This window comes from Pteropus medius, unplaced genomic scaffold (genome assembly GCF_902729225.1).
Source record: "Pteropus medius unplaced genomic scaffold, Ma_sr-lr_union100, whole genome shotgun sequence".
Taxonomy (NCBI): Eukaryota; Metazoa; Chordata; class Mammalia; order Chiroptera; family Pteropodidae; genus Pteropus; species Pteropus medius.
The window spans coordinates 15,204,797-15,228,969 of NW_024342471.1; the positions used below are offsets into that span (position 1 = coordinate 15,204,797).

The 24,173-nt window shown below is 45.2% G+C and overlaps 1 protein-coding gene and 1 long non-coding RNA gene across 3 annotated transcripts in view; both read left to right on the top strand.

Moving 5' to 3' along the window:
* Positions 1 to 24,173, top strand: part of TOX2 (TOX high mobility group box family member 2) — a 120,813-nt gene that overhangs the window by 66,968 nt on the left and 29,672 nt on the right. Inside the window, exon 3 of one of the 2 annotated variants that reach the window (XM_039864378.1) lies at positions 7,866 to 8,111. The exons of the other annotated variant lie outside the window; for it this stretch is intronic. Coding sequence (XP_039720312.1) covers positions 7,866 to 8,111 — 246 coding nt within the window. The remainder of the gene's footprint in view (positions 1 to 7,865; positions 8,112 to 24,173) is intronic. 2 annotated transcript variants of the gene reach the window in all.
* LOC120603688 (uncharacterized) lies at positions 9,039 to 22,938 on the top strand. Its single transcript, XR_005653084.1, has 3 exons — positions 9,039 to 11,911; positions 17,485 to 17,489; positions 22,928 to 22,938. It is a non-coding gene; the product is annotated as an uncharacterized LOC120603688 (long non-coding RNA).

Genomic DNA, 24,173 nt, shown 5'->3' on the forward strand with positions numbered 1-24,173 from the left:
AAAAAAAAAAAAAAGGACAGAAATACAAGAAGGAATTGATAAAATCACAAACGTGGTAAAATTTTTAACATAATTTTTCACATAATTCTCTCTCAGAAACCAATGGATCAAACAGAAAAAGAAAACACAAAGTTATTTAGAAGATTTAAAGAACAGAATTAAGCTGAATATAATAAACATTTATGCAAATTATCCTTATACTGTGTTACGTAGGAATTCTCAATGACTTTCAAAGACTTGGTCTATTTTTCATTCCTTTTTGGATACCTTTTTTCTTTGTCAGTAGTTTACTATTTTGTTAGCCTTTTCAAAAAAACAAAAACAAAACAAAACAAAACAACCAGTTCTTCCTTTTATTATCTGAAATTTGTTTTCTCTTTTATTACTCTTCTACTGACTTTTGGTTTATTTTGTTATTCTATTTCTAGCTTCTTCAGTTGAGTGCTAAGTTCATTTATTTTGTATTTCTTGTCTTCTAATAAATGTGTTTAGGTAAAAAGTTACAAATTTTCCATTGTTCAGCTCTCACGGGTTTTGCCAGGCAGTGTTTTCATTGTCTGTAATTTCAATTGTGTTTTCCTCTTTAACCCAAAAGTTATTTAGCAGGTTGCTCTTAAAGCATCTAAGTATTTAGGAGTGTTTGCCTCTCTCAATTTTTTTCCTGCTCCTTCTTTTTTTTACATTCTTTGTTTTTTTTGTTAAAAACTAGGATAGTACATTTAGATCTTAGAGTGTGGTCTATATCATTTCTACCTTTTGAAAAGCTTGAGATTATTTGCGTAGCTAGTATATGGTCATGTGTTTTAAGTGTTTCATGGACATTTGAAAATAACATGTATTCTTTAAATATTGGGACACATTAAGAAGGTGAATTGTGTTATTCAACTCTTCGATCCTTTCTCATCTGGTTGATTTGTCCAGTTTTGCAGAGATGTATTAATGTCTTATTATGTTTATGGTTTCATTAAATCCTCTTTGTACTTCTAACAGTTTTTTACATTTTATATTCCTGTGGTTTATCAATCTACATAAAAGTTTATGTTTGTCATTTCTTCTTAGTGGATTGTATCATTTATCAACTTAAGTATTCCTCTTGGTCTCTTTAATGCTTTTTGCCCTGAATTCTACTTAATTTGTTATTAATTTTACCACTTCTGCTTTTTATTTGCCTGATATATTTGCTTATTTTTAACTTCCCATGTCATTTTAATTTAGGCATGACTATTATAAATGTCGTATGCTAGATTTATTTATTTTAATCAAAATATTAATTTTTATCTTTTAATAAGGAAATTGAGATCATTAATATTTATCGTGATTATTAATGTTTACTCTTAGTACTGTCATTTTATGAAGGTTCTTTATTATCATGTTTCAGAGTTCATTTCTATTTTGTTCTTTTTAGATTTCTGTTAGATTGATCAGAGTCTATTTTCTTTTCCTCTTTTTCTTTTGTTCCTCCAATGGTGTGGAATTTCTGCTTTTTCCTAAAATTATAATAAATAGCTAATAAACAAGTTCAGCAAAGTTTCAGAATGTAAGATCAATACACAAAAATCAGTTGTGTTTCTGCACATCAGCACTGACCAATTGAAAAAGGAAGCAAAGAAAACAGTTCCATATATTATAGCATCCAAAAGAATAACATATGTCGGAATAAATCTAAGGAGGTGAAAGACTTGAACACTAAAAACCACAAAACATTACTGAAATAAATTAAAGAAGACCTAAATAAATGGAAAGACATCTGTGTTTGTGGATTGGAAGATTTACTATTGGAAATACTACCCAAGTGATCTACAGATTCAATGCAATTCCTATCAAACTTCCAGCAGCCTTTTTGGGGCAGAAATGGAATAGCTGATCTTCAAATTCATATGAAATTGTAAAGAGCTTTGAATAGCAACAACAATCTTGAAAAAGAAGTACAAATTTGGACGGCTCGCACTTTAGAATTTCTACAGAGCTATAGTAGTCAAAAGAGTGTGGTAAAGGATAGATATTTAGACCAAAAGAATAGAATTAAGAGTCCAGAAATAACCCCCTACATCTATGGCTGATTAATTTTCAGCAAGGGTACCAAGACCATTCAATGGGGGAAGGAACAATCTCTTCATCCAACAGTACTGGGACACCTGGATAGCCTGCAAAATAATGAAGTTGGACACTACCTCATGCCATATACAAAGTTAATTCAGAATGGATTAATGATCTAAGTCTCAGAGCTAAAACCATAAAATTCTTAGAAGAAAACATAGGGGTAATTCCTCATGACCTTGGATTTGACTATGCATCTTATATATGACATCAAAATCATGAGCAACAAAAGAAAAAATAGACTGGACTTCATCAGAACTAAAAACTTTTGTGCTTCAAGAAAGTAAAAAGACAGCTTACAGAATAGGAGAGAAATATAAAGGGTCTAATACCTAGAATATATAAAGAATTCTTACAACAAAAAGACGAACAACCCAATTTAAAAATGGGAAAAAGACTTGAATAGATATTTCTCCAAAGAAGATATGCAGATGGCCAAGAAACATGAGAAGAAGCTCAACATTATTAATCATTAGGGAAATACAAATCAAAACTTCACACCCACCAGGATGGCTATAATGAAAACAATGAATCCTAAGTGTTGGCTATGAGGATGTAGAGATATCGGAACCCTCATACATTGCTGGTGGGAATGTAAAATGTGTAGCCATTGTGGAAAAGTTTAACAATTCCTCCAAAAGTTAAACATACAATTACCGTATGACCCAGCAATTCCACTTCTTGTTATATACCCAAAAGAACTGAAAACAGAGACTCAAACAAATATATGTACATACTTGTTCAAAGCAGCATTATTTGCAACAGCCAAAAGATGGAAACAGCTCAAGTGTCCATAAATGGATGAATGGATAAACAAATTGTGGTATATACATACAATGGAATATTATTTAGTCATAAAAAGGAATGAAGTGTTGATTCGAGGATGAACTTTGAAAACATTAGGCTAAGTAAAAGAAGCCAGGCACAAAAGGCCACATATTGTATGGTTCCATCTATATCCAGAATAGGTAAACTATCCAGAATAGGTCTATCCACAGAGACAGACTGCAGATTGGTGATTACCAGGGCTTGGGGGACCAAGGGAGTAAGGAGCAATGGCTTAATGGGTATGGAGTTTCTTTAGTTTGACGAAAATGTTTTGGAATTAGAAAGAGGTGGTGGTTGTAACATATTGTGAATGTACTAGATGCCACTAAAGTGTTTATTTAAAAATGGTAAAATTTATGTTATGTAAATTTTACCTTAATAAATTTAAAGAAACTGTAATACATATATTTAGACTTACATGTTCCTTGCAACATAAATGATCAGGATCTGTAATTTTCTGTTTAGGAAAAACACAACTTCTAGCTAAAATCCTCTAGACTTTTATTTTGTGATTATTATTAATTTCACAATCCTATGCCTCTTCTATTTTAGGACTCCTTATAAAATCATCGCATTAAGTCCTGCAGTCACTTTATGAACAGCTATTTTGAATTAATATAAATTGTAGTGGTTTTTCAGCTCATCACTCCTAGAATCTCTTTCTTAGGTTCGCTTTTCATTATCTAGGTCCAAACTTTGAGTATTTGTTTCAGAAAGAATTATTTTAAAAAAAAATTATATATATATGTATATTTACTTATATATATGTATATTTACATATATATATAAATTATATATATGTATGTATATTTACTTTCTGTAGTTGACTTTTCGATTCATTGGTCATGTTATTTTATTGTGGTGAGCAAATGGTTTGCCAATCCATTCATTTGCTTTCGCTATTTCTTCAGGCATTTCGTGAGTAGATAATTTGTTCATTCATTCATTCATTCATTCAGCAACTACTTTTTGAGCACTCGTTGCATGCCAGACACAGTTGAAGAAACGGAATACAGCAGTGAACAAACCAGATGAAAATCTCCTCCTTCCTGGAGCTGATATTCTAGTGGGGTGAGACAGGAAGTAATTAATGAACATAATAAATTGACAACATATATAGGAAGTTAGAAGGTGATCAGTGGCAAAAGGAAACTATAGAGTATGGCCGATGGCTTATGATTTTAAATCGAGCAGTGAGGGTAGATTTCGTTGAGAAGGGGATGTTTGAGTCAAGACGTGAGGGGGTGAAGGAATGAGCTATGTGACTACTTGAGAGAAGCGTGTTCTAGAGAGAAGGAACAGCCAGTGCAAAGGCTCTGAGGCAGAAGCATGCCTAGTATGGCCAGAGTGGCATGAACAAGAATAGCAGGAGATGATGTCAGGGAGGTAAAAGGGACAGAGGTGAGAGTGGGGGATCTAGACCAGGTAGCCATTGCAAGGGCCCCGTTCTTCTGCTAAGTGAGAAGGGGACCAGTGGAGGGTGGTGAGCTGAGGAGTGACATGATCTTACATTTTCTCAGGATAATACTGGCCCCTGAGTAAGAACAGACCATAGCAATGGTGGAGGCAGGAGATTACTGCAATCATCCTGGGTAAAGAGGATGATGGTTTGGACCATAGTGGTCACATCTTGTATTTATTCTGCAGGTGGAGCCAATAGGATTTCTTGACAAATTTGGTGTAGGATGTCAGAGAAAAAGAGGAGTCGAGGATAGCGCTGAGGCATTTGGCCTGAGCAACTGGACTTGCTATTAGTTGAGGAGAAGATCATGGATGGATATGTTCTCTCTGGGGCATGTTAAGTGTGAGATGTCTATTAGAATCCAAATAGGGGTTTCAAATAACAATGGGCTATATGAACCTGCAGTTCAGGGGAGAGGTGAGGGCTGGAGATATGAGCCAGGGGTCAGCAGCAGGTGCGTTTGCAGAAGAGGGGTAGAATCTGAGCTCTGTGACATGTCAGCATTCATCAGTTAGGGAAAAGAATGGGAACTAGCAAAGGACATGGAGAAGAAACGGTCTGTGGTTTAGCAAGATCAAAATCTGTGATGTCCCAGAAGCAGGTGAAGAAATTTGTTCCCAGGAGAAGGGGGTTGGCCAACTATGTCAAATGCTGCTGAGAAGGTCACAGTGGTCAGGTGCGCACTGACATCTATCTGACCGTTGGCTTTAGTAACAGGTTGTTTGGTGGATGGTGGGATGAAAATGTGATTTGAGTGGGTTCAAGAGAGAATGGGTAGAAAGGAAGAAACAACTCTTTCCAGAAGTTTCCCTGTAAGGTTTTGCTAATACTTCAGCTTCTAGGGCTCTTACAACTTGACATCTCTTTCTACATTCTCATGTGGACACTGGTGCCAGATAATAAATTAGGCACCATTGAATGCCTGTCTCTTACTTAGGGGGAGTGAGAAATAAGAATCTCGAAGAGGCCTCAGACTCAGTGTGGGAAAATGCTGGATTCGGAGTCACAAGACCTGAGTTTGAATCCCACCCAAGACTTACTAGCTATATGATGCCTCTACTCTCTAAGCTTCATCTGCTTAGTCTACAAAAATAGTTACTACTTTGCAAAACTCATAGGGATTAAATGGAGCATGTGTGTGGCAAAGCCTGGTCCAGTGCCTGGCACACAGTAGGTGCTCAGTATGAATAAGTACAGGATGGGTTGGTGTTCAGATGTCATGCATTTAAGATTTGATTGCATTCAAAGAAGGTACGTGTTTGCATGTTTAGATATTTTTAAGTGTGCTAATTGCCTCTTTAAATGAATTGTCATAATTGTGTTATTCCAATATTTTGATACAACATATGCTTATTTTTGTAAAAGGCTTCTGGTTGATTGGGCTGGTTCCAGTGTGTTGAGGTTTTGATTTTTAAGAGAAAGGAATGGACTCGTATCGTCATTTCGTGTTCACTGGGCACACGCTACGTGCCAACACCTGTTCTGGTACACTGCTGGGCAGAGAGGAAGGTGGTGGTTGACTGATAACAATAGGTGACATAGGTGACTGAGGAACTTATAGTCTGGAGGGACAGATATGGAAACACCTAGGTGAGGTCTTAACCTAAAGCCTGACACATTCATCCATTTCATGTGCTCATTCATTGTATTCTAAGTACCTACTGTATGCCAGGCACTGGTGACAAGACAGCCTTACCTCCTGCCCTCATGGAACCTTGGGGTCTGGGGGAAGGGGACACAAGCAGAAGGTAAGTGAAGAATCAGAAATAATTGCAGGAGGTAATGGTACTGTGGGGGAGCGCGTACAAGGGGCCGTGGAGGGAGAATGGGGGGGAGTCTCGCTGTAGCATAGGCAAGGGGCTGGGGGAGGCTTCCTGGGACTCTGCTTTCTGGAGAGATATGATGCCTGTGGCTGAGTCCCATCTAAAGGCCCCCAGCCCCCAGCCCATCTTGTGGTCAGGCTGAAGACAGACATCGCCCCATGGAGTACAGACCTGTGTTGTGAGGAGTTAAGAATGTTCACAGTGGGGAAAATGAGTGAGGATACTGAGTGCACGAGCTGCTGTTTACTCGCTCCGTGTCCTTGGGGGAAGTTCTTTAATGTCTCTGAGACTCCAGGCAAGGACAACAATGACAGCAATAACAACTGACAACTGAGTGGGCTGGCTGAGTGCCAGGCAGAGTCCTGAGCAATTTGCATGTATCGATTCATTTATCCTTTATAGCAGCTCTGTGGTATGTACTGTTATTACCTTCTTTTCACATGCGAAGAAACTGAGGCACAGAGAGGTTAAGTAACATGCCAGAGGTCACACGGCTCATATGTGGAAGAGCCAGAATTCAAACTCAGGCTCTCTGCTCTTAACTGCTTGCACCATGCTGCCTCCTAAACTATAGGGACAGTAACGCCCACATCCAGGGCAGTCACAAAGATTGAATGAGATGCTGAGATACGGGCTTATGCTGTCTGCCCTAGGACCTGGCTCATTCATTCATTCAACTAATTATTTTTGAGCTCTTACTTTGTGCCAGGTTCTGGAAAACAAGACGTACAGGGGCTGTTCTGTCAGAACTCATTAAACATTAAACAAATAATTGTACAAGAAGTTAGTTAACTGCAAGGTCGATGAGTACTTCCAAGGAGAAATGCTTCCAAGGAGGAAAGCAGGGCCATCTAGGAGTGTGTAATGGGATCTGATCTACTCTGGAGAGTATCAGGGGAGACATTTAAACCAAACCTATCGCTGAGGGATGAGTAGGATTGAGCCAGATGAAGGGAGAGCGTGTGGGAGGCAGCACATTCCAGCAGAGGGGCCGCTCACCATTTCTATTGAGCATTGTATTGAAGCATCCTGGTCAGAGCAGCGAGGAAGAAAAAATGAACAAACAAGGATTGGAAAGGAAGGTGTCGAATATGGCTCCTAGCTCGTGCTCCCGGGGGAATGTTTGCACTGTTTACCAAAACGAGAAAGACCGGGAGAGCACCTATCAGGGCTGGGTGTTGGGACCACATAAGAGAAAGTCATCCAGCTGCCCTGAAAAGCACCAGGCGGGGAGTCGGGATACGTCAGCTCTCTTCCCAACTCTTATATTACCTTGGATGAGCCCCTTTCCTTCTTGGATCAGAGTAGTCCTCCCACCAGTAAGGTGGGTGGATGTGGGAAGATGGACTCGTGGTGGACTGTAGTGGCCAGATCTGGTGGCAAAACAGAGAACGAGTGAACAGGAGCTGGCCCCACTCTCCGGGGGGGGTGGGTGTTTGGGTGCAGACCCTCTAGTGGGAGGAAGCACCATCTGCGGATGGAGCAGGAGGCTGACCAGGTCTCGGGACCATTTTGGCCATCTGCCTTGCAGAAAGTTCATCCCTTTTCTCCTTGGCCAAGTGGTCGCCATCACTATCGATGTTGCTATTGGAGCTGCTATGTGTTCTGCAGTGGTAAGACCCTGACCTCTGACAGCAGGCCCTTTGATGTTCTAGACCTACAGCAGCCAGAACGAGAGCAACGAAGACTATGAGATCCCCCCGATAACACCTCCCAACCTCCCGGAACCATCCCTCCTGCATCTGGGGGACCACGAAGCCACCTACCATTCGCTGTGCCACAGCCTCACACCAAACGGACTCCTGCCTGCCTACTCCTACCAGGCCATGGACCTCCCGGCCATCATGGTGTCCAACATGCTGGCTCAGGACAGCCATCTGCTGTCAGGCCAGCTGCCCACGGTGAGTCTTTGTCACCTGCCGTGGTTCCTGCCAGTTAAAGCAGGGAAGCAGGTTGAGAGGGAAGAAGAATGCGAATGCCTCGCGTGCAGGGTCTGGGCTGGGTTGCTTGCATGGGGGTCTGCAGAATACAGGGGGCGGGGAAGGGGGTAGCGGGGGAGGGGGCGGAGCTGTGGGCATAGAGGGAAATTTATGTCTTCACACTGCTTACTTCCAGAGCTCTGTTTACAATAGCTTGGTCTTTGTTTTAATATTATTTTTAATAGTATAACCTCACCTTTTTATTTTTACTTTTAACAGCTTGATTGAGAGCTAATTCATTTGCCATACAATTCACTCATTTAAAAATGTACAATTCAACTTTTACAGTGTATTCACAGAGTTGTGTGACTATCAATATAATTCATTTTTAGAACATTTTCATCACCCCAAAAAGAAACTCTGTACCCTCTAGCCATCATCCCCGCCTCCCAATCCCTAGCCCTAGGCAACACTAATCTCCTTTCTGTCTCTCTCTATTTGCATATTCTGGACATTTCCTATAAATAGAATCATATTATTTTTAAAATACTATGTCTTGTTTAAGCTACTAGGGGATAGGGTGATTACTACGTTCAGGGTAGGCAGAAATTTGGCAGGCAGGCAAGTGTAGGAAAGGGCCTTCCAGGCTGGGGGAACAGCATATACAAAAGCAGGAGGCAGGAGGCCCATGTCAGGCTTGGGAACAGCATGTGGTTTATTCTTTTTATTGGGCTGGAGAGAAAGGACCTGGAGCCAAAGAGGGAGAGAGGAGGCGAAAGAGCTGGCAGGACCTGGATCATAAGGGTCCTGAATCCCATGCTAAAGAGATGTATGATTTTTTAGCATAAATGGCTGATTTGATCAATCAAGACCTGTAGAAAACCGGTAGGGCATTTTTTTTTTTTTTTTGTATCATAGAAAAAGCTCTTTAACAGAATTTTAGTTCATCTCCTGAATAACTGTGATTTATTTTTGCTTTTTTTCTTCACAGTTACTATATAGTAGTCAACATTCTAACTTCATTCCTAAGTGACAGGAACCAAACTGGAACGAGCTTAAGCAAAAAAAAAAGGCTGAAATGTCCAGCGGTGGACAAAGGTTTTCAGACATGGTTGGATCCAGGAAGTCCAGCAGTGTTTTTAGGGTCCTGTCCCACCCCACTGCCACACAGCAGGCATGACGGCTGCTGGCAGCTAACGTCTCCCCTGACATATCTGGCAGATGGCAGTTTGGGTCTTCCAGGAAGGACCATGGTGGAGCATGGCTGGACCAGCCACTATGTCTAGGAGGAATCAGTCCTCAATTTTGTCAGCTTGGGTCACAGAGACACCTGTGGCAGGGGAGGAAGTGCCACTTAGTGGATTTCCTGTGAGGATCGCCTGGTGTTGGGTAGATCGTGTTGACCTCTGCAGACACTGCTCAGAGGCCGCATCCCAATTCTAGCAGATACCTGGGACCTTCAGGCATACAATTTATATTCTGATAATCTTGACTAGTTTATTTATTGTTTACTCTTATCACCACCAAATTTCCATGCTTAAAAAAAACCGATATACTCTATGTGTTTTTATCACTTTTTTTTTTTGTAGCTAGGTGAGAAATAAAAGGAGAGAAGCGGGGTGGGGAGAAAGTCAACTTAAGACCCACATTTTATGCTGCTCAGGGTCTGACTAAAGAGCTCAATGGAAATTGATGCCTTCTTTCCTAAGGAATGCTTTTCTTTGGGCCCATCAATAATGTAGGTCCTCAGCTTCCTCCTCCTCTCTCTAGGAGACACCACGGCCATATGGTTTTAATTCCACTGTGTTAGAATGCTTGTATCTTAGCTGCTTGCCCAGCTAATTTCCTAACGAAAGCTTCACCACTCCAGACTGTCCCAATCTGGAGTTTTATGCTAGCACAAGCCAAGGCAGGGTCGTGAATGCAAGGGTGAGTATGGCTGCAGTTCTGGGCCACAGTGTCACTGGGCTTTGGTGCTGGTGATCAATGGCGACCATGTGGAGTAGTGGTTGTGTGTGGGCTCTGGCGTCCCACAGACCTGCGTTAGAGCTTGGTTCCACTTCTTGGAATCGTAATAGTACCCACCTCCAGATTGTAGTGAAGTACATCCGAGGTAATGTATGTAAAGTCTTTGCAAATGTCTGGCACAGTGTAAACAATTGGAGTATATTTGCTATTGTTATTATTAGTAATAAAAATGAATCCGCCCTGTAGCCAAATGGCAGTGTTTTCCAGTAAGTCTCATTTAGCTGAAGGAACGGGCAGCAGAGGCTCTCAGGTACCTTTTTAGGGCCACCTGGTTATAATAGCTCTGATAATTACAAAGGATGCTATCTGTTTATCAAAGATGACCCCTGATCACTCCGTCTAGGAAATGCTTTTCTTGGGCTCGATCCAAATAGGCACTTTGCAGTCATTTTCCAGATTCCTTTAAAACGAGCTCATGTTAAAGATGCTTCACAAATTCAGATAGCTTTAATTCTTCCATTAGACAGAGTTTTCAAGAGTCCGCTGAGTTTTATATTCCCTCATTATGTAATGAAAAGTAAGCCAAACCATTTTACCCAAAGAAAGGCTACTGGACCCACTGGGAAACCAGATAAGAACGTGGTCATTCATTGGGACTATTTGGCAAAGAGAGACAAAGCGCCTTTAAGGACAACTTTTAAAAATTTGTCTGAGCTACAGGGTGCAGGTGCGTTATATGTGCGTTTTTGGATGTGCACGCTATGTGAGTGTTGTTGGAATTTGTGTCATCACCTGTTAGGTATCAAGCACCATGCACAGGGCTTTACAAATGATTTCTCACATAAGCTCTCCAAAACCGAGTGTGGCAGGTATTACTGTAATGACAAATAGAGGCTCAGAGCAGATAGGCGACTGTATTAGTTTCCTGTGGTTGCTCTAAAAAATTGCCACAAACTTAGTGGCTTAAAACAACCAGAAATTGACTCCCTCACAGCTCTGGAGGCTAGAAGTTGAAATCAGTATCACTGGGCCCACCCAGCTCAAGGCGTCAGGAGCAGTGAGCTTCTTCCGGAAGCTCTGGGGAGAATCGGTCCTTGCTGCTTCTAGCTTCTGGGGGTTGCCAGCCGTCCTTGGCTTGTGGCTGCATCATTCTAATCTCTGCCTGTCTTCATGTTGCCTTCTCATCGGTCAGTGAAAGCTCCCTCTGCCTTTCTTATAAGGATGCTTATGATGGTATTTAGGGCATTTGGGGATAATTATTTGGGGATAATTCAGGATAATCTCCCCATCTCAAGAGCCTTAACTTAAATGACACCTGCAAAAACTTCTCCTCCCTCAAATACAGTAACATTTATGGGCTCCAGGGATATCTTTAGGGGGCCATGTTTCAAACTAGCACAGTGATCAGCTGTACAGCAGCCTTTATTAAGTACCTGCTGGGTACCAGGTGTTGTTCTGAGTCCTGGCTTCACTAATGCCCTTGAAGAACTCCCAGTGCAGATGGAGAGACAGGTGAAGACTTCGTTTCTGAAAATGTAGTAAATGCTCTGATAAAATCAGTGTCGGCTGCTGCATGCACCCAGAAGAGGCGCCTTTAGGAAGTGAGGGCCTGGCACATAATAGGTTCTATAAGTACATTATGAATGAAGGAATGTCACATAGCTATTAAGCATCAAAACCAGAATTCGAGCCCAGCTATGTCCCCTACCATGCACTGCTCGGTTTTATCAGGTGCTCAAGGGCTGGAGCAGCTGTGCTGCAGGGCCACAGGTAGTACAGAGCTGACCCGATGGCCAGGATACAACGGATGCTGTGTGGACAGACCCAGATGCATAAGGATATCGTCCCTGGAGAGGTGGGTGAGGCCAAGGCATCTGACAGTCATCTCATTAATGCCAAGCCCGCATGGCTCTGATCCCAGAGGCCACCAATTCCTTCTGGTCCCCTGCCCCGGCCTGTGGGGCCTCCTGACATGTCCTGGAGTTGGCCCTTCTGCTTTAAAGGTATGGCTGCTGTCAGGAATCCTGTGCAGTAGTGGGATTGGGCCCCTTTTATGAAATTAAATATGCTTAAGGCTTCTCCCTCGACTTCGGCGTCTTAACTGATTAAACATTCATTTCCAAGACAAAAAGAGTCAATTTAGTATGAAAGATATATTTTGCTGGTTTAATTTAAAGCACTGCACCTCCATCTGACCCCTATTTTCATAACTCAATAATTTTATCCTGTGTTGATTGTCTCATTTTGAGAGAGATATTGTATGTATAAATCAGCTTCTAAAATACCCAAAGAAACTAGAAGAGTGGAATTTATTAAGCAGCCTCTGGTAAGTCTGAAATAATTTATTTTGGAGTCATCCTTGGGAAATGTTCGAGCTTATGGTCCTGGTTTACCACAGAGCAGTTATCCTGGGAAGGGGCAAAGCTCGATGCTCTCACACCAGTTCCCAGAGAACCTGCACCTTTGGCAAAACCAGAGAAACTCCTGGGAGAGCCTCGTACAGGTGAGGACAGACAGGGCCTGATGGGAAATAAGTTCTGGCAAAGCTTTCCCCACAGCAACCATGGGTTCTGGTGATTCAGAGAATATGGGGTTTTCCTAGGCCAAGCCCTGTGGGTGACTGGGGCTGTGTGGTCCAGTCTCTGGCCTTAGCACAGGGCTCATACACAGCAGTCATTCAAACATTCTCCTTCAGCTTTGACTCTTGTTTGCTTTCTCTGGGACCCTGCACAAGTCCCTTCTCTCCTAGCCTCAGTTTTCCCATCTACGGAATGGAGATTAGGATTCCAGCTCTGGCGAACGCACAAATAGGAAAATGGAAATAATGGCTTTGTCAGCTATGACACGCTGGATGAGCATATGGGTTTGAGGTTAGACCCTCCACTGCTGCTGTCGCACAGGCCACTGGCCTGGGGGCTCAGATCTTATTACCCTGGTTCAAAATCCTGAGTGCTAGACTGGTAGTTTTAGATCTTTTGTGCTCTAAGTGTCTGTCTCAAAGCATCTCACCAGGAATGGTCCTTCCCCCGACATAGAGAGAGCTAGGGGTCTATGGTTCAGGGACCACCCCCCCATGCTATGAGAGGGGCCTTTCCAGGCTAGTATCTTGGGGGAGGCTGTTGGGGAGGGGGCTGAGCAGTGCCTTAGCCGCCACTTCACCCCTTATTTTAGAGCTGGTTCCCATGAGACGGCCTGCAGCCCTGGGTTAGGGTTGGGAGCCTCAGGGCGGAGCTCAGGGCTCAGGGGCGGGGCCTGTGCATTGACTCCTTGCGGTCAACACACATCCCCTTCTCGCCCTGTTCTCTGCTTTTCTCCTCTGATCTCTTCTCTTCTTCCTTCCCCTGCCTCATCCCTCTTCCCCCTACCCCAAGGAGACTTGGTCTATCACTGTTTGATTCTCAAATATTGAGATTCAGGGGATCCCCTCCTAAGCCTGAGGTAAAGATACCAAAGACATCCAAGCCTTGAGGGAGGGGGCAGTAGGGACCCGTCCCCGCCCCCACCCCAGTCCAACCTATTCATTTTATAGCTCTTAATGTATAAATGTTTTTGTTGTTTTTCTGATTAAGTCGGTTAGTTTTTACCATGTAATAAACTACCCCAACACTTAGTGGCTTAACGAAAACGATGAACTATTACTATTTCTCATGATTCTGTGGGTCAGCAAGGTAGTTCTTTTGACCTGGACTGGCTTGGCTCATATCTGGGGTCATCTCGCAGCTTGTCTGGGGCTCCATAGTCTAGGATGGCCTCGTTCACGTTTCGGCAGTTGGCCCAATGTCGGCTGGGGCCAATGGAGGTGACTCAGCCACAGGTCTGTCATCGTATGGGCCTATTCACCTGGCTGTGGTCGTAGGGTTTCCAAGAGCATCCATAAAGAGTAGGCCCCAATGTGCAAGCACTTTTCAAACCTCTACTTGCATCACATTTGCTACTGTCCCATCAGCCAAGTCACATGGCCAAACCCAGATGAAGGGAGAAGTGGCAGAGGCACATTGCAGACGGGTGTGGCAGGGAGGGCAGAAATCGGTGGCCATTTTGTAATCCGTTGTGATAGTTTGGGGTTTGTGTGTTTTTGGTTTTTGACATATAGCAATACATAGTTAGGAATATCAACTCTGGGGTTACGCTGATCTAAATTCAAAACCAGCTCCGGCATTCGTTACCTTCTGCCCTGTGACTTAGAGCAAGGGGTTCATGGCCCCCAAGCCTCAGTATCTTCATCTGTAAAACGGAGCTGATATTATTTGTCTCATAGGAACTTATGAAGATTCAACGATCAGATGTAGGAAAAGTAGTCAGCCTAGTGCCTAGCACACAGTAGGCATTCAATAAATGTAAGCTACTCTATTAATTTATTCATTGTACTGATGGGTTTTGGGTGGCGTCAGCCTCATATCTATGTTTGTTCAGACTGACTTGCTGGGAGTTGGCTTTTCTGGGGCAGTGTGGTCAGGCTGGCTCACCAACGGGCTGGTCCAAGAGATGGGTGTCAGAGGTGGATCAGACACCGAGATGGCTGGGAGTAGGGAGAGGTCCCCCTCTGGGAGTGGGTAGGTAGGGAGAGGGCATATGAATTATCCCAGGACCTCGGTCAGGTCCTAGGGTTTGAGAGTAATATCAAAGTGACAGTTCTGCCATTTGCCAAGAAAGAGAGGGTCCCAAACCCAACTCTTCTTGGCTGCATGAACGGGCTCCTACCCTCCTGGTAAGTGTAGGGGGTCTACAGAGTACTTTCAGCCTGGGCTTTTCCTGGGTGCCATGCTGGGAGTGGGAGTGGGGTGCTAATCTCCCAAATGGGCCTCTGAGGATCCCAGACGGGGGTAACCAGAGGCCCAGAAGTTTCTTAATATTCAGAAGAGTCTGGATGAAACGCCCTCCCCCTGTTTTTCAAAGGCAGTAAGCAAAAGAAATATATCTTTTACATTTTATAAAACTCAGAAAAATGGCTTTAAACAGCTTTTGCTCCCCTGGTATAATTATTTATTTTCAAACACTCCTGCAGGGGACTGCTTCGTTTTCTTATCCTGCACTCCTTTTTCTCATAAATGAACCATCACTTCAATAAATCATTATGAAAACAGAGACTAACACCAGCTCTGAAAGGTTGAAAGATTTATGTAACACATTTATGTTTCCCATTTTCTCATTCTGGTACTCGGCTGCAAAAGCTAAGCTAATAAAAGCTGCTATTAATATTTCTTGTTGCCTAGCAACCCCAGAGCGGGAGTAATAGCTTCAGCTAGAAAAATAGATGACCGATAAGGAAAAATTCAATTCTTTTATTATCTCAGGGGGAAATGGCCTTTTACTGGAACATTATGATGTACGAGTTTGAAGTTGAACACAAAAGATTTTTTTGTGTGTGTTTGTTTTTCTATTTTTAATGAACATTATTTTACCTCCACTAACTCTTTTAGGGCACTTCTGTTTTCCTTCGCACTAACCCACCTTACCCCGTCCCTCATGCTTAATTTAGCAGCTATAGTAGTGAAGAACCCGTCAGCATTTTTTCAGTTTAAAAACGGTTTTTGCAAAGGTTTATAACTCGGTCATAAAAATTCACTCCCTGTTAAAACTCAGGCCAGTGATAAGCCAACACATGAGGCTAGTTCACTGTGAACAGGCTCATGTTTGTTGAGAGATAAGACTCAAGGTTTTCACTAAGAAAAAGGTCAAGAAAGAACAAAATGTGTCCTTTTCTGTGTCCCTGTTTTCTTTGCAACTTGGGGATGCTATCTCTTGTAAGAACTGTTTGCTCTAAAGTTTGAAGTGTGTTCGAAGTGGGTAAAGAGGGAGCATTTATTGAGCACCTTCTGTGTACAGATGTGGCGCCATTGCCTCTTTTCAACCACCCTCTGAAGTAGGTGCTATTATTATCCCCATTTTTCAGATGCAGAAACTGAGGCATAGAGAGGCCAGAGAATCACCTCAGAGTAGCCTGATGCCATGAGGTTTCACATCTTTGTGCTTTAGTATTGGGTTTCTCAGCTTTGCACTGCTGACTTTGTGGGTGGGATAATTCTCTGTTGTGGGGGGCGGGGGAGAGCTGCCCCGTGCATTGTAGGGTGTCTAACAGCATCCCTGGCCTCTACCCGCTTTCATGGCCTCTAATAGCACTCCCCAAGTCAAAATCAAAATTAAAAATGTCTCCAGTCATTGCCAGATGTCCCCCGGAAGACAAAATCAGCCCCATTTGAGAACCACTGCCTCGCTGCTCTCCTCTGCTTGGAAGGCTGTGCCCCCTTGTCAACCCGCTGAACTTCTATTCGTGCGTTAGGACTTAACTCTGGGGCTGTCTGGATCCTCTGGGCTGGAAGTAGGGAAGTGAGGCACTAGCCTCAACCACAGAAATTAAGGGAATGACAAAAAACTCAGTCATCGAGATAAATAATATTTTCATGTAAAGTTATTTAAAATCAAAATGACCACAAAAATGATGAACAGTAAATCAAAAATTTAAATAAAGGTGGGATCAGTCTGAATTCATGACAATAGGTGGTCGTTCATTTAGATGCCTGTCTGTGTTCCCCCACCCTGGGACAACCTGAAAACTGGGTCTGTGCTTTATGCCTTTCTCCGGCACCAGCATCTAGCAGAGGGGCCTGGCCAGCAAATAACCTGAATGTCTATTTATTGACTGAATGAATGGAGGAAGAGAGAGGTCTTGTCCAAGGTCACAAAGCAAGAAAAAGGCTAGAGCTGGAATTTGAATCTGGGCCTCGGACTTCAAGCCCAGTGCTGTCTGCACCTTCCAGGCTGTGCTCCCGGTGGCAGAGTGGTGCCTAAGCCATGAAGGATTCGGAGATGCCCTGGGGTGCTCACAGCCTTGGGGAGGGGGACAGGCAACAGCAGCCATGATTTCAGCTTGGTGTCCATTTGGGTCTCCCTGAGGCTCTCTCGTTTCATCTGCACAACCCGCACCAGGCAACAGCTGTCAGCTCCCTGATGCAGAGCATCTCCAAGAACAGAACCGTTATACTCGCCGCGGTCACGGTTTCCTTATCTTGACTTCTGGAGGGCAACGGACTATACCTTGTATGACCCCATGTCTTCTCGGTGAACTTTTCCTAAATGAATGGATGCATTATCTGCACCTGTAATCTGCTAACATTTATTTAGCACTTATTATGTGCTCAGCATGCACGTAAGCCTTTTATATTTGTACCTCATTTAATCCTTCACCCCAAGAAGCAGGTACTATCATTGTTGACATTTCACAGATGAGGAAACAGAGGTACGGGGATGTTAACCACTTGGCTACATGACTATCATGGTGGCGCCAAGATTCGAACCCCGACAGGCTGATTTCCCAGCCTGTGTACTCAATATCTAACCTGTACAGTCTTCAAATGAATGAGCAAACGAATAAATGAATGAGTAAAAGAGTGAGTGATCCAAGACTGCGATCCAGTTTATCTATCTGATCCCAAGCCAAGCCATTCACATTCATAAGTAACCACAGCATGAAGTGTGAGGTGCTCATTTAGAACAAGGAACAGATGGGTACAGAGGTGCTCAGAGGAGAGTAGTAGCAAGGAAGACTTCCTGGAGGCGGTGGCTTCAGGGCTGTGCCTTAGAAGCTTGAGAGGAGGAGATTTCACACTTGCCTGAACTTCCCTGTTCAGACTCAATCGCCACCCTTCTTCTGGAATTCGCAGAAGAGTTGTGATGTTTTAGCATCGCTTAGGCGCCCTCTGGTGCCCATCCTCTCAACCCCCCTGCCAGGCTCCTAAGGGGAGCCATGACACTCTGGCAGTGAAGAGTGCAAAGGCCAGGCATTTAACTTCCATTCCAGGCAAGATGCCAAGCTTGGCAAAGTACCTCTCCCTCCGAGACCTGCTCCCGAGTCATGAAGGAGCATTCAGGAAAAGTCACGGCAACATCCATCAGCTGCAGCTTCGATATTACCTGATATAATGGCTCTTTCCCCCAACTGAATATTCAGTACCATGTTTGGGAAAATGAGCTTTTAATGTACCGTCGGCATTGCTGAGAAACCATCTCTGGCTCCGCGGAGTGTCTGGCGCACATAAAACTTGAGATCTATTGGAATCATTTTCCCTCTGCTCTGGCTGGAAAATAAAAAGTCAGTCTCAGGCGCTCTTTCTCCCATTTTGCAGCTTTCCCCATGTACAGCTGGGAGTCTTCATAAAAGGAGGCAGCAAGACAAATAAAACTCATCGAAATAGTAAAACTCCAGAAGAGAGTGTCGGTGCACTGTTGGGCCAGGAGCACTTCTAGGAGAGGACTGCCCCGTGGGAGACTCCAGCACACCAGTGGGGTCGGGCTATGGCCCCGGCCATGATGGTGACAGCCTGGCGTCCAAGCCATGACACATAACAGGGAGTCTGGAGTCCTGGGGTTCCTTCTCTGCCCTGGTGGGTTGATCTTGGGTGTTAGTGTCTCTTTCTGAAGCCTCACGTAAGATGGAGCTGAAGCAAATGTGCTGATGAAATACTCCCAGTGCTTAGCTTTGTGTGAGGGTTTAGCAGGTGCCTGATAAGAGTTTGTTGACTGACTGACTGACTGACTGAATGAATGAATGAAAAGTGCTGCCTGTGTAAATACTTCACAAACTGTAGGGTACCATTACATCACTATTGGTGAGAAAGCCAGTGGGGACCCTGTAGCCTATTCTTTCTTACAATGCTGACCACCTTATCTCATCTAGCCCTCTCATCAACTTTGGAGGGAGATGGAATTATCCTCAGTTATGGTTGTGTACCTGAGATTCAGACAGCAAGTGGCCTGTCCAGAGACACACAGCCAGGAAGTTGTGGAGGCAGCACGAGCACCTCACTGTCTTGACCTTAAGCATTTTATGCCCTTAACGTGGTAGAGAGCATCCCTCATTCCAGCCCGCTGCCCCTGTGGGACTCTCGCCCCTGTCCCTCTGTCCAGCGTGGGTAGACAGAGCTCTCACTAAGACACAGTTAGGTGGGAGAGGCAAGAACGTTAGCCTCAATCGCTATTTCTCCAAGCCCTTGGTAGCAAGGAAAAAGGAAAGGAATTTGGGATGAGTAGTGAGAGCGTCACTGGGCTGTGTCTGTTGGATGGAGCTGTGGGTCTGGGATGCTTGAACCCTGAGGACTGTCTTCTGAATCAGCTATTGCTAATTCTTCCTGTCACCCCAGAAACGGATGGGGAGACCCAAGTCAGGAAACCTGGGTTCAGGTCCTGTCTCTGCCACCACTGTGTAGGGCAAGTCACGTCCCCCTCCCCCGCCCCAGCCTCACCTCTTTCATATGTTGATTGTACAAAGCCCAGATTACCATAGGGAGCAGTGCATTTTATGGATGGGCCCTGCAGAGGGTGGCCTTCACTGGGGTGGCAGATCAGAACCACAAGTCTGGAGAGCCCAGTGGGTTGCAAAGGAGTGCTCTGGAGCCAGACAGCTGCACCTGTAACCAGCCGTGTGACCTCAGCCAAGCCACTTAAACTCTCTGTGCCACAGTTTCCTCATGGGGCTGTTGCAAGGCGTAAATGTGATATTGCAGATGGTGTTCAGATCCGCACTAGTGGAAGGTCTGTCAGCCTGGTCCCACGGGGAGCTCTTAAGCATGAATTAGACCACAGAGTTGCTGGCATTTGTATCCCGGTGTGTGTCAATCATTGGTGACAGGCTGGAATGGGGGTGTGGCTTGTGCATAACTTGGCTCCCGTTTAACCTGGGGCCATTCTTGGAGAAAGGCAGCTGTGAGCCTTTGGCAGCTCACACTCTTGAGAATGGATCTGCGGAGGCGGGTAGTCCAGCAGTGTCTGCATCTAGAATGAGGTGCTAAGGCCAACAGGCTCAGTGTCACTTGGGAACTTGTGAGTCTCACGCCCCACCCTAGGTTCTCACCCTGTGCTTAGCCACCATCCTCCGCTGAGTTCCAGATTCCACAATATTTTTAGGGGCACGGAGCTGTTGCTTGTGTTTCCTTTTGCCTCGAGGGTTTCATCATATCTGTGACAGCTGCTAACATTTTCCCCCAGACAAACAGGAGGGTCCACACCTCTGTCTGTGATTCCTAAGCCTTCCACTGGCTCAGGCTTTGAAGTAGACAGCCTGCCATGAGGACCATCCCAGGCTGTGATGTGAAGGGTGCCAGGCCTGATCTCCCTGGTCTGTAGATTGTCTCATCCGTGTGAGGCTTCATGGGTAATTGGACAGCATCAAGGGCCTAGGCAGGATTAGAAATGGAATGAAATAGAGGGAGAGAAAGAAAGCCCAGAACAGGGGAGATCACCGGGATCTCTGCGTGCCAGTGAAGTGTGGGTACCCGCCGGAGAGTCTGGGCCCGAAGGGTCAGCCTGAGATGGTCATTTGCCATCCCCCCGGACTCCTCTTTTCCCTTGGGAACCCAGACCTTGGGCCCCCATGCCTTTTCACTGGAGACCCCTCCTCCCTACTCCCTTTGTCTGCCCGGAGAACTTGATATATTCTTGCTTGCTGGAAGAAGCAGATTAACTCCAGCCCCCAAATTGGCCACGCCCTTCTACACGTCCCCACCATCGGGACCTTGATCACACTAAATTAAAATTGTATGTTCTCATAAACCCCTGCAAAATGATTCACAACTGTGGTAAGGACCAGGTTCACTCTGCCCCAGCACATGGCAAAGGGCTGCTACCCAAGCAGGTGTCCACAGTGTGAGTGACCAGAGGCTGGCCACTGGACACTGGAGACAGTACTCTTTTGGGCTCGACCTCTGCTGTGGCCCCTTAACGTGGACACTCACACTGTGCCTCTGTGCCCACTGCCCTGCCGAAAGGGGGTCGGTACTTTAATTAATGTCCCTGACCTTGGACTTCAAGAGACCCAAATTTAAATCTGAATTCCTCCAGCTACTTATCGTGTTGGACAAGTTACCTGCCTCCTCTGAACTTTAGTTTTCTCGTTATGTAAAATGAATATGTTACTATTCCTTATGGGGTTGTTTTGAAAATTAAATGCTGTAATGCTTATAAAATGCTCAGCACGGTAGCCATAGCAGTGCTATTATTTGTGTCTAAGCACTTGATGTATGAGCCGCCTTTGTTTTTCTTCCCTGACAACCGACATGGAAAACTCTGTATCCTTTCTAGTTTCCTTAAGAAATCCACCTGCCAAAGTATTGGTGGACAAGGTCGGTTCCCTGGGAGTTTTAGGGGTACCCACCACAGACGTGTGCTCCAAGTCCCCTTTCGGCCACACTGACTTTGTGATAACCTCACTCTTATCCCTGCCCCCCAACACTCACACACACACCTGTTCAGCGTCAGGCTGCCTTCAGTTCTGTCTTATGCTATAATTTCCTCCGTCTTAACATCTCACCCCGCACCTAAGACGTACCTCTGAGCCCAAGTAAACAAAGGCACCTCCGTCGATGGGACCTGCCTTTCTTAGAGGTTAGTTTAGGGCCTTTTTGGCTTTAATTGAACATCCTTATGTTCCACCCTCCACTCCGAGCAGAGCATCAGTGTATTTCTCAATACTAGTCAAACCAGTTTAGTTTTCCCCCAAAGAGAGATTTGGTCGCATTAGTTCAAGTCCACCAAGAAGCAGCTCTAGACATGTAAGAGATTTGTCAAGGAGGGAGAAAGAGAAGGCAGGAAGTGGAGGAAATTTCAGACCAAAACGCAGGGAGGAAGGGAGGATTGGGGAGGAACAGTCTCGGACTACAGCACAGATCCAAGAAAGGTTTGGCCAGGCCACAGGGAGTCCTCGAGCCAAAGTCACCCATTGCAGGAGCTGCATGTCTTACCAGATGGCCCTGCCTCAGTACCCCTGGTATGCTCAGTCAGTGCGTAGAACCCCTGGGGTGGCCCATGGGAAGTGTGGCTTCGGTGAGAGCATGTTCATGGAGCCAGAAGAGTGACCGCTGGGGCTCCCAAAGCAGGAGCGCCGAGCATGTTGTCTCCGTGGCCATCACAGTCCACCCCTCGTGGCCACAGCTCCACTTCTCCATGCAGGTGAGGAAGCAGCATCTCCATGGTGCCCCAGGCCCGTGTTCCCGGGGGAAACTTGATGGAGCAAATTACAGCCCCCATTGCTGCCTCGGGCCTTGGGACCACACCTGGTGTTGATCCTCTCCCCCCACACCTCCTCAGCTGAATTCCCCAACCCTAACCTCAGCTATCACCTTGCTGCCAAGGTGGCGTATGTGTCTTATCTGCCCCCAAGAGGCCCGAGTCTGTGGCACTCACACACTTCTCAGGTCGGTGTTACTGCACCTGTCCATTCCCCGTTGCAGTGGGGAGGAAGTGGCAGGAAGTGCCTGAGTGGATCACCTGGGTTGCACACATTCATCTTTGCTCCCGTTGAATCACGGCAGCCCTCCCTCTTCCCGGTCTTGGGGAGCACTTCCCCCTGCCATGATGGTGAGTCCTCCTCTGTCCTGCTGATCCCCAGACATAAGTCCAAAGGGCCCTGACAACGGCCATTCCTGTTGGGTCCCTCGGGGACCAGGTCCACCAACCCAGCAGAGCCCAGAATTGCAGAGTCAGGAAGCACGAGAGCCCCCAGTGGGTCATCAGGAGTGAGGATGAGCAGGTGCGCTCCTGCTTCTGCCCATTGGCTCCTGGGCCCCTGTATTCTTCACATTTTCTGAACGATGGCATTCACCCTTTCAGAGGGATATCTCTGAACTAGTGTGTCACCTGTGCCTTTAGAAGGCCACTCCGCCATTCTGTGAGTCCAGCTACTGGTGTACTGTGTGATATGACCAAGAGATCCCATGGTGATGGGCCTATCCCCATACCTCTGTCACTGTGAAGTGGCCCCCTTGGATACCATGCCATGTGGGATTCCATGCCTGTGGTCCAGGCTTTCTATTCATCGTCAGAGAGTGATGCTGACTGAGGCTCTGCCGATAGGAGAGGCGAACCACGCCCAGAGTACCTGTCCCTGAGAGGGTGAACTGCTGGCCCTTCTATAGTGGAAGGGGCCTGGTATAGTCACCTTTGCATCCATGGTCCGGCTGGTTCCCTTAGGAAAGTGTGCCACGCTGGCAGCTCGGCATTGGTCTCTGTTGCTGACAGATGGGACATTCAGGGGCAGCAAAAACTAGATTGGCCTTGATAACTGGGAGTTCCTGTCATTCCATCTTCACCACCGTGGCCACTCCACGTGTGTGCCCAGTGTGAGATCTGGAGTGGCCAGTGATGATGATGAAGGCTGGCTACTGACACCGGGCTGAACCATGTTGTCCACTTGATTGTTCAGTGCCTCTTCCGTGGTGAATGCCTCTTAGTTGACCAAGTGTGACTCAGAAATCGCGTTTTATGTCCACTCCCATGTCTCAGTCCATGTGCTTCTACCCTCCAGAGAAGTTTGTCCCCAAGCCCACAGTCCTTTTCCTCCCAGGTCCCCTGACAAGACAGCCAGGCCGTTGGGCCCTGCTGTGAATTTATATACAATCCGTTCTTATTATTGGCAGATTTCTGTATTTGCCAATTTAGCTACTAGCTAAAATTTATTTATAACCCCCAAATCAGTATTTATTGTGCTTTTTTGGTCATTTGTGGACAGGCACATGGCAAAAAATTCATGTCAGCCAACGCACAGGTTCGCAGCTGAGGTCAAGCAAGGTGACACTCTGCCTTCTTGATTCAATTCACACTAGTAAGTGCCACATTTTTGCATTTTCATGTTCTTTGCGGCTGATTTCACTGTTTCAAATGGCCCCAAGCATAGCGCTGAAGGGCCATCCAGTGTTCCTAAGTCAGGAAGGCTGTGATGTGCCTTACAGAGAAAAGAGTTCTATATTCAGGCGTGAGTTATATTGCCTCGAATTCAACGTTAATGAGTCAACAATGTATATCAAATAAGGTGTGAATGCCTCTAATTTGATATACATTGTTGACTCATTAACGTTGAAACAGAAACACACATAAAACAAAGCTACACATTGATCAGTTGATGAAAATATTGTGCCCAGAGGCTCACAGGAAACTAATCCTGTATTTTCTGTAGGAGCAATGTTCATGCTAATTCAGTGTTCACGGTGACATGATAGTACTTTCTAGAACTACCATGAATAATGAGAATTGACTGTATAGTCTCACCTGAAGCCACCTTTCCTTCCACACCGGATGGATGGCTGGGTG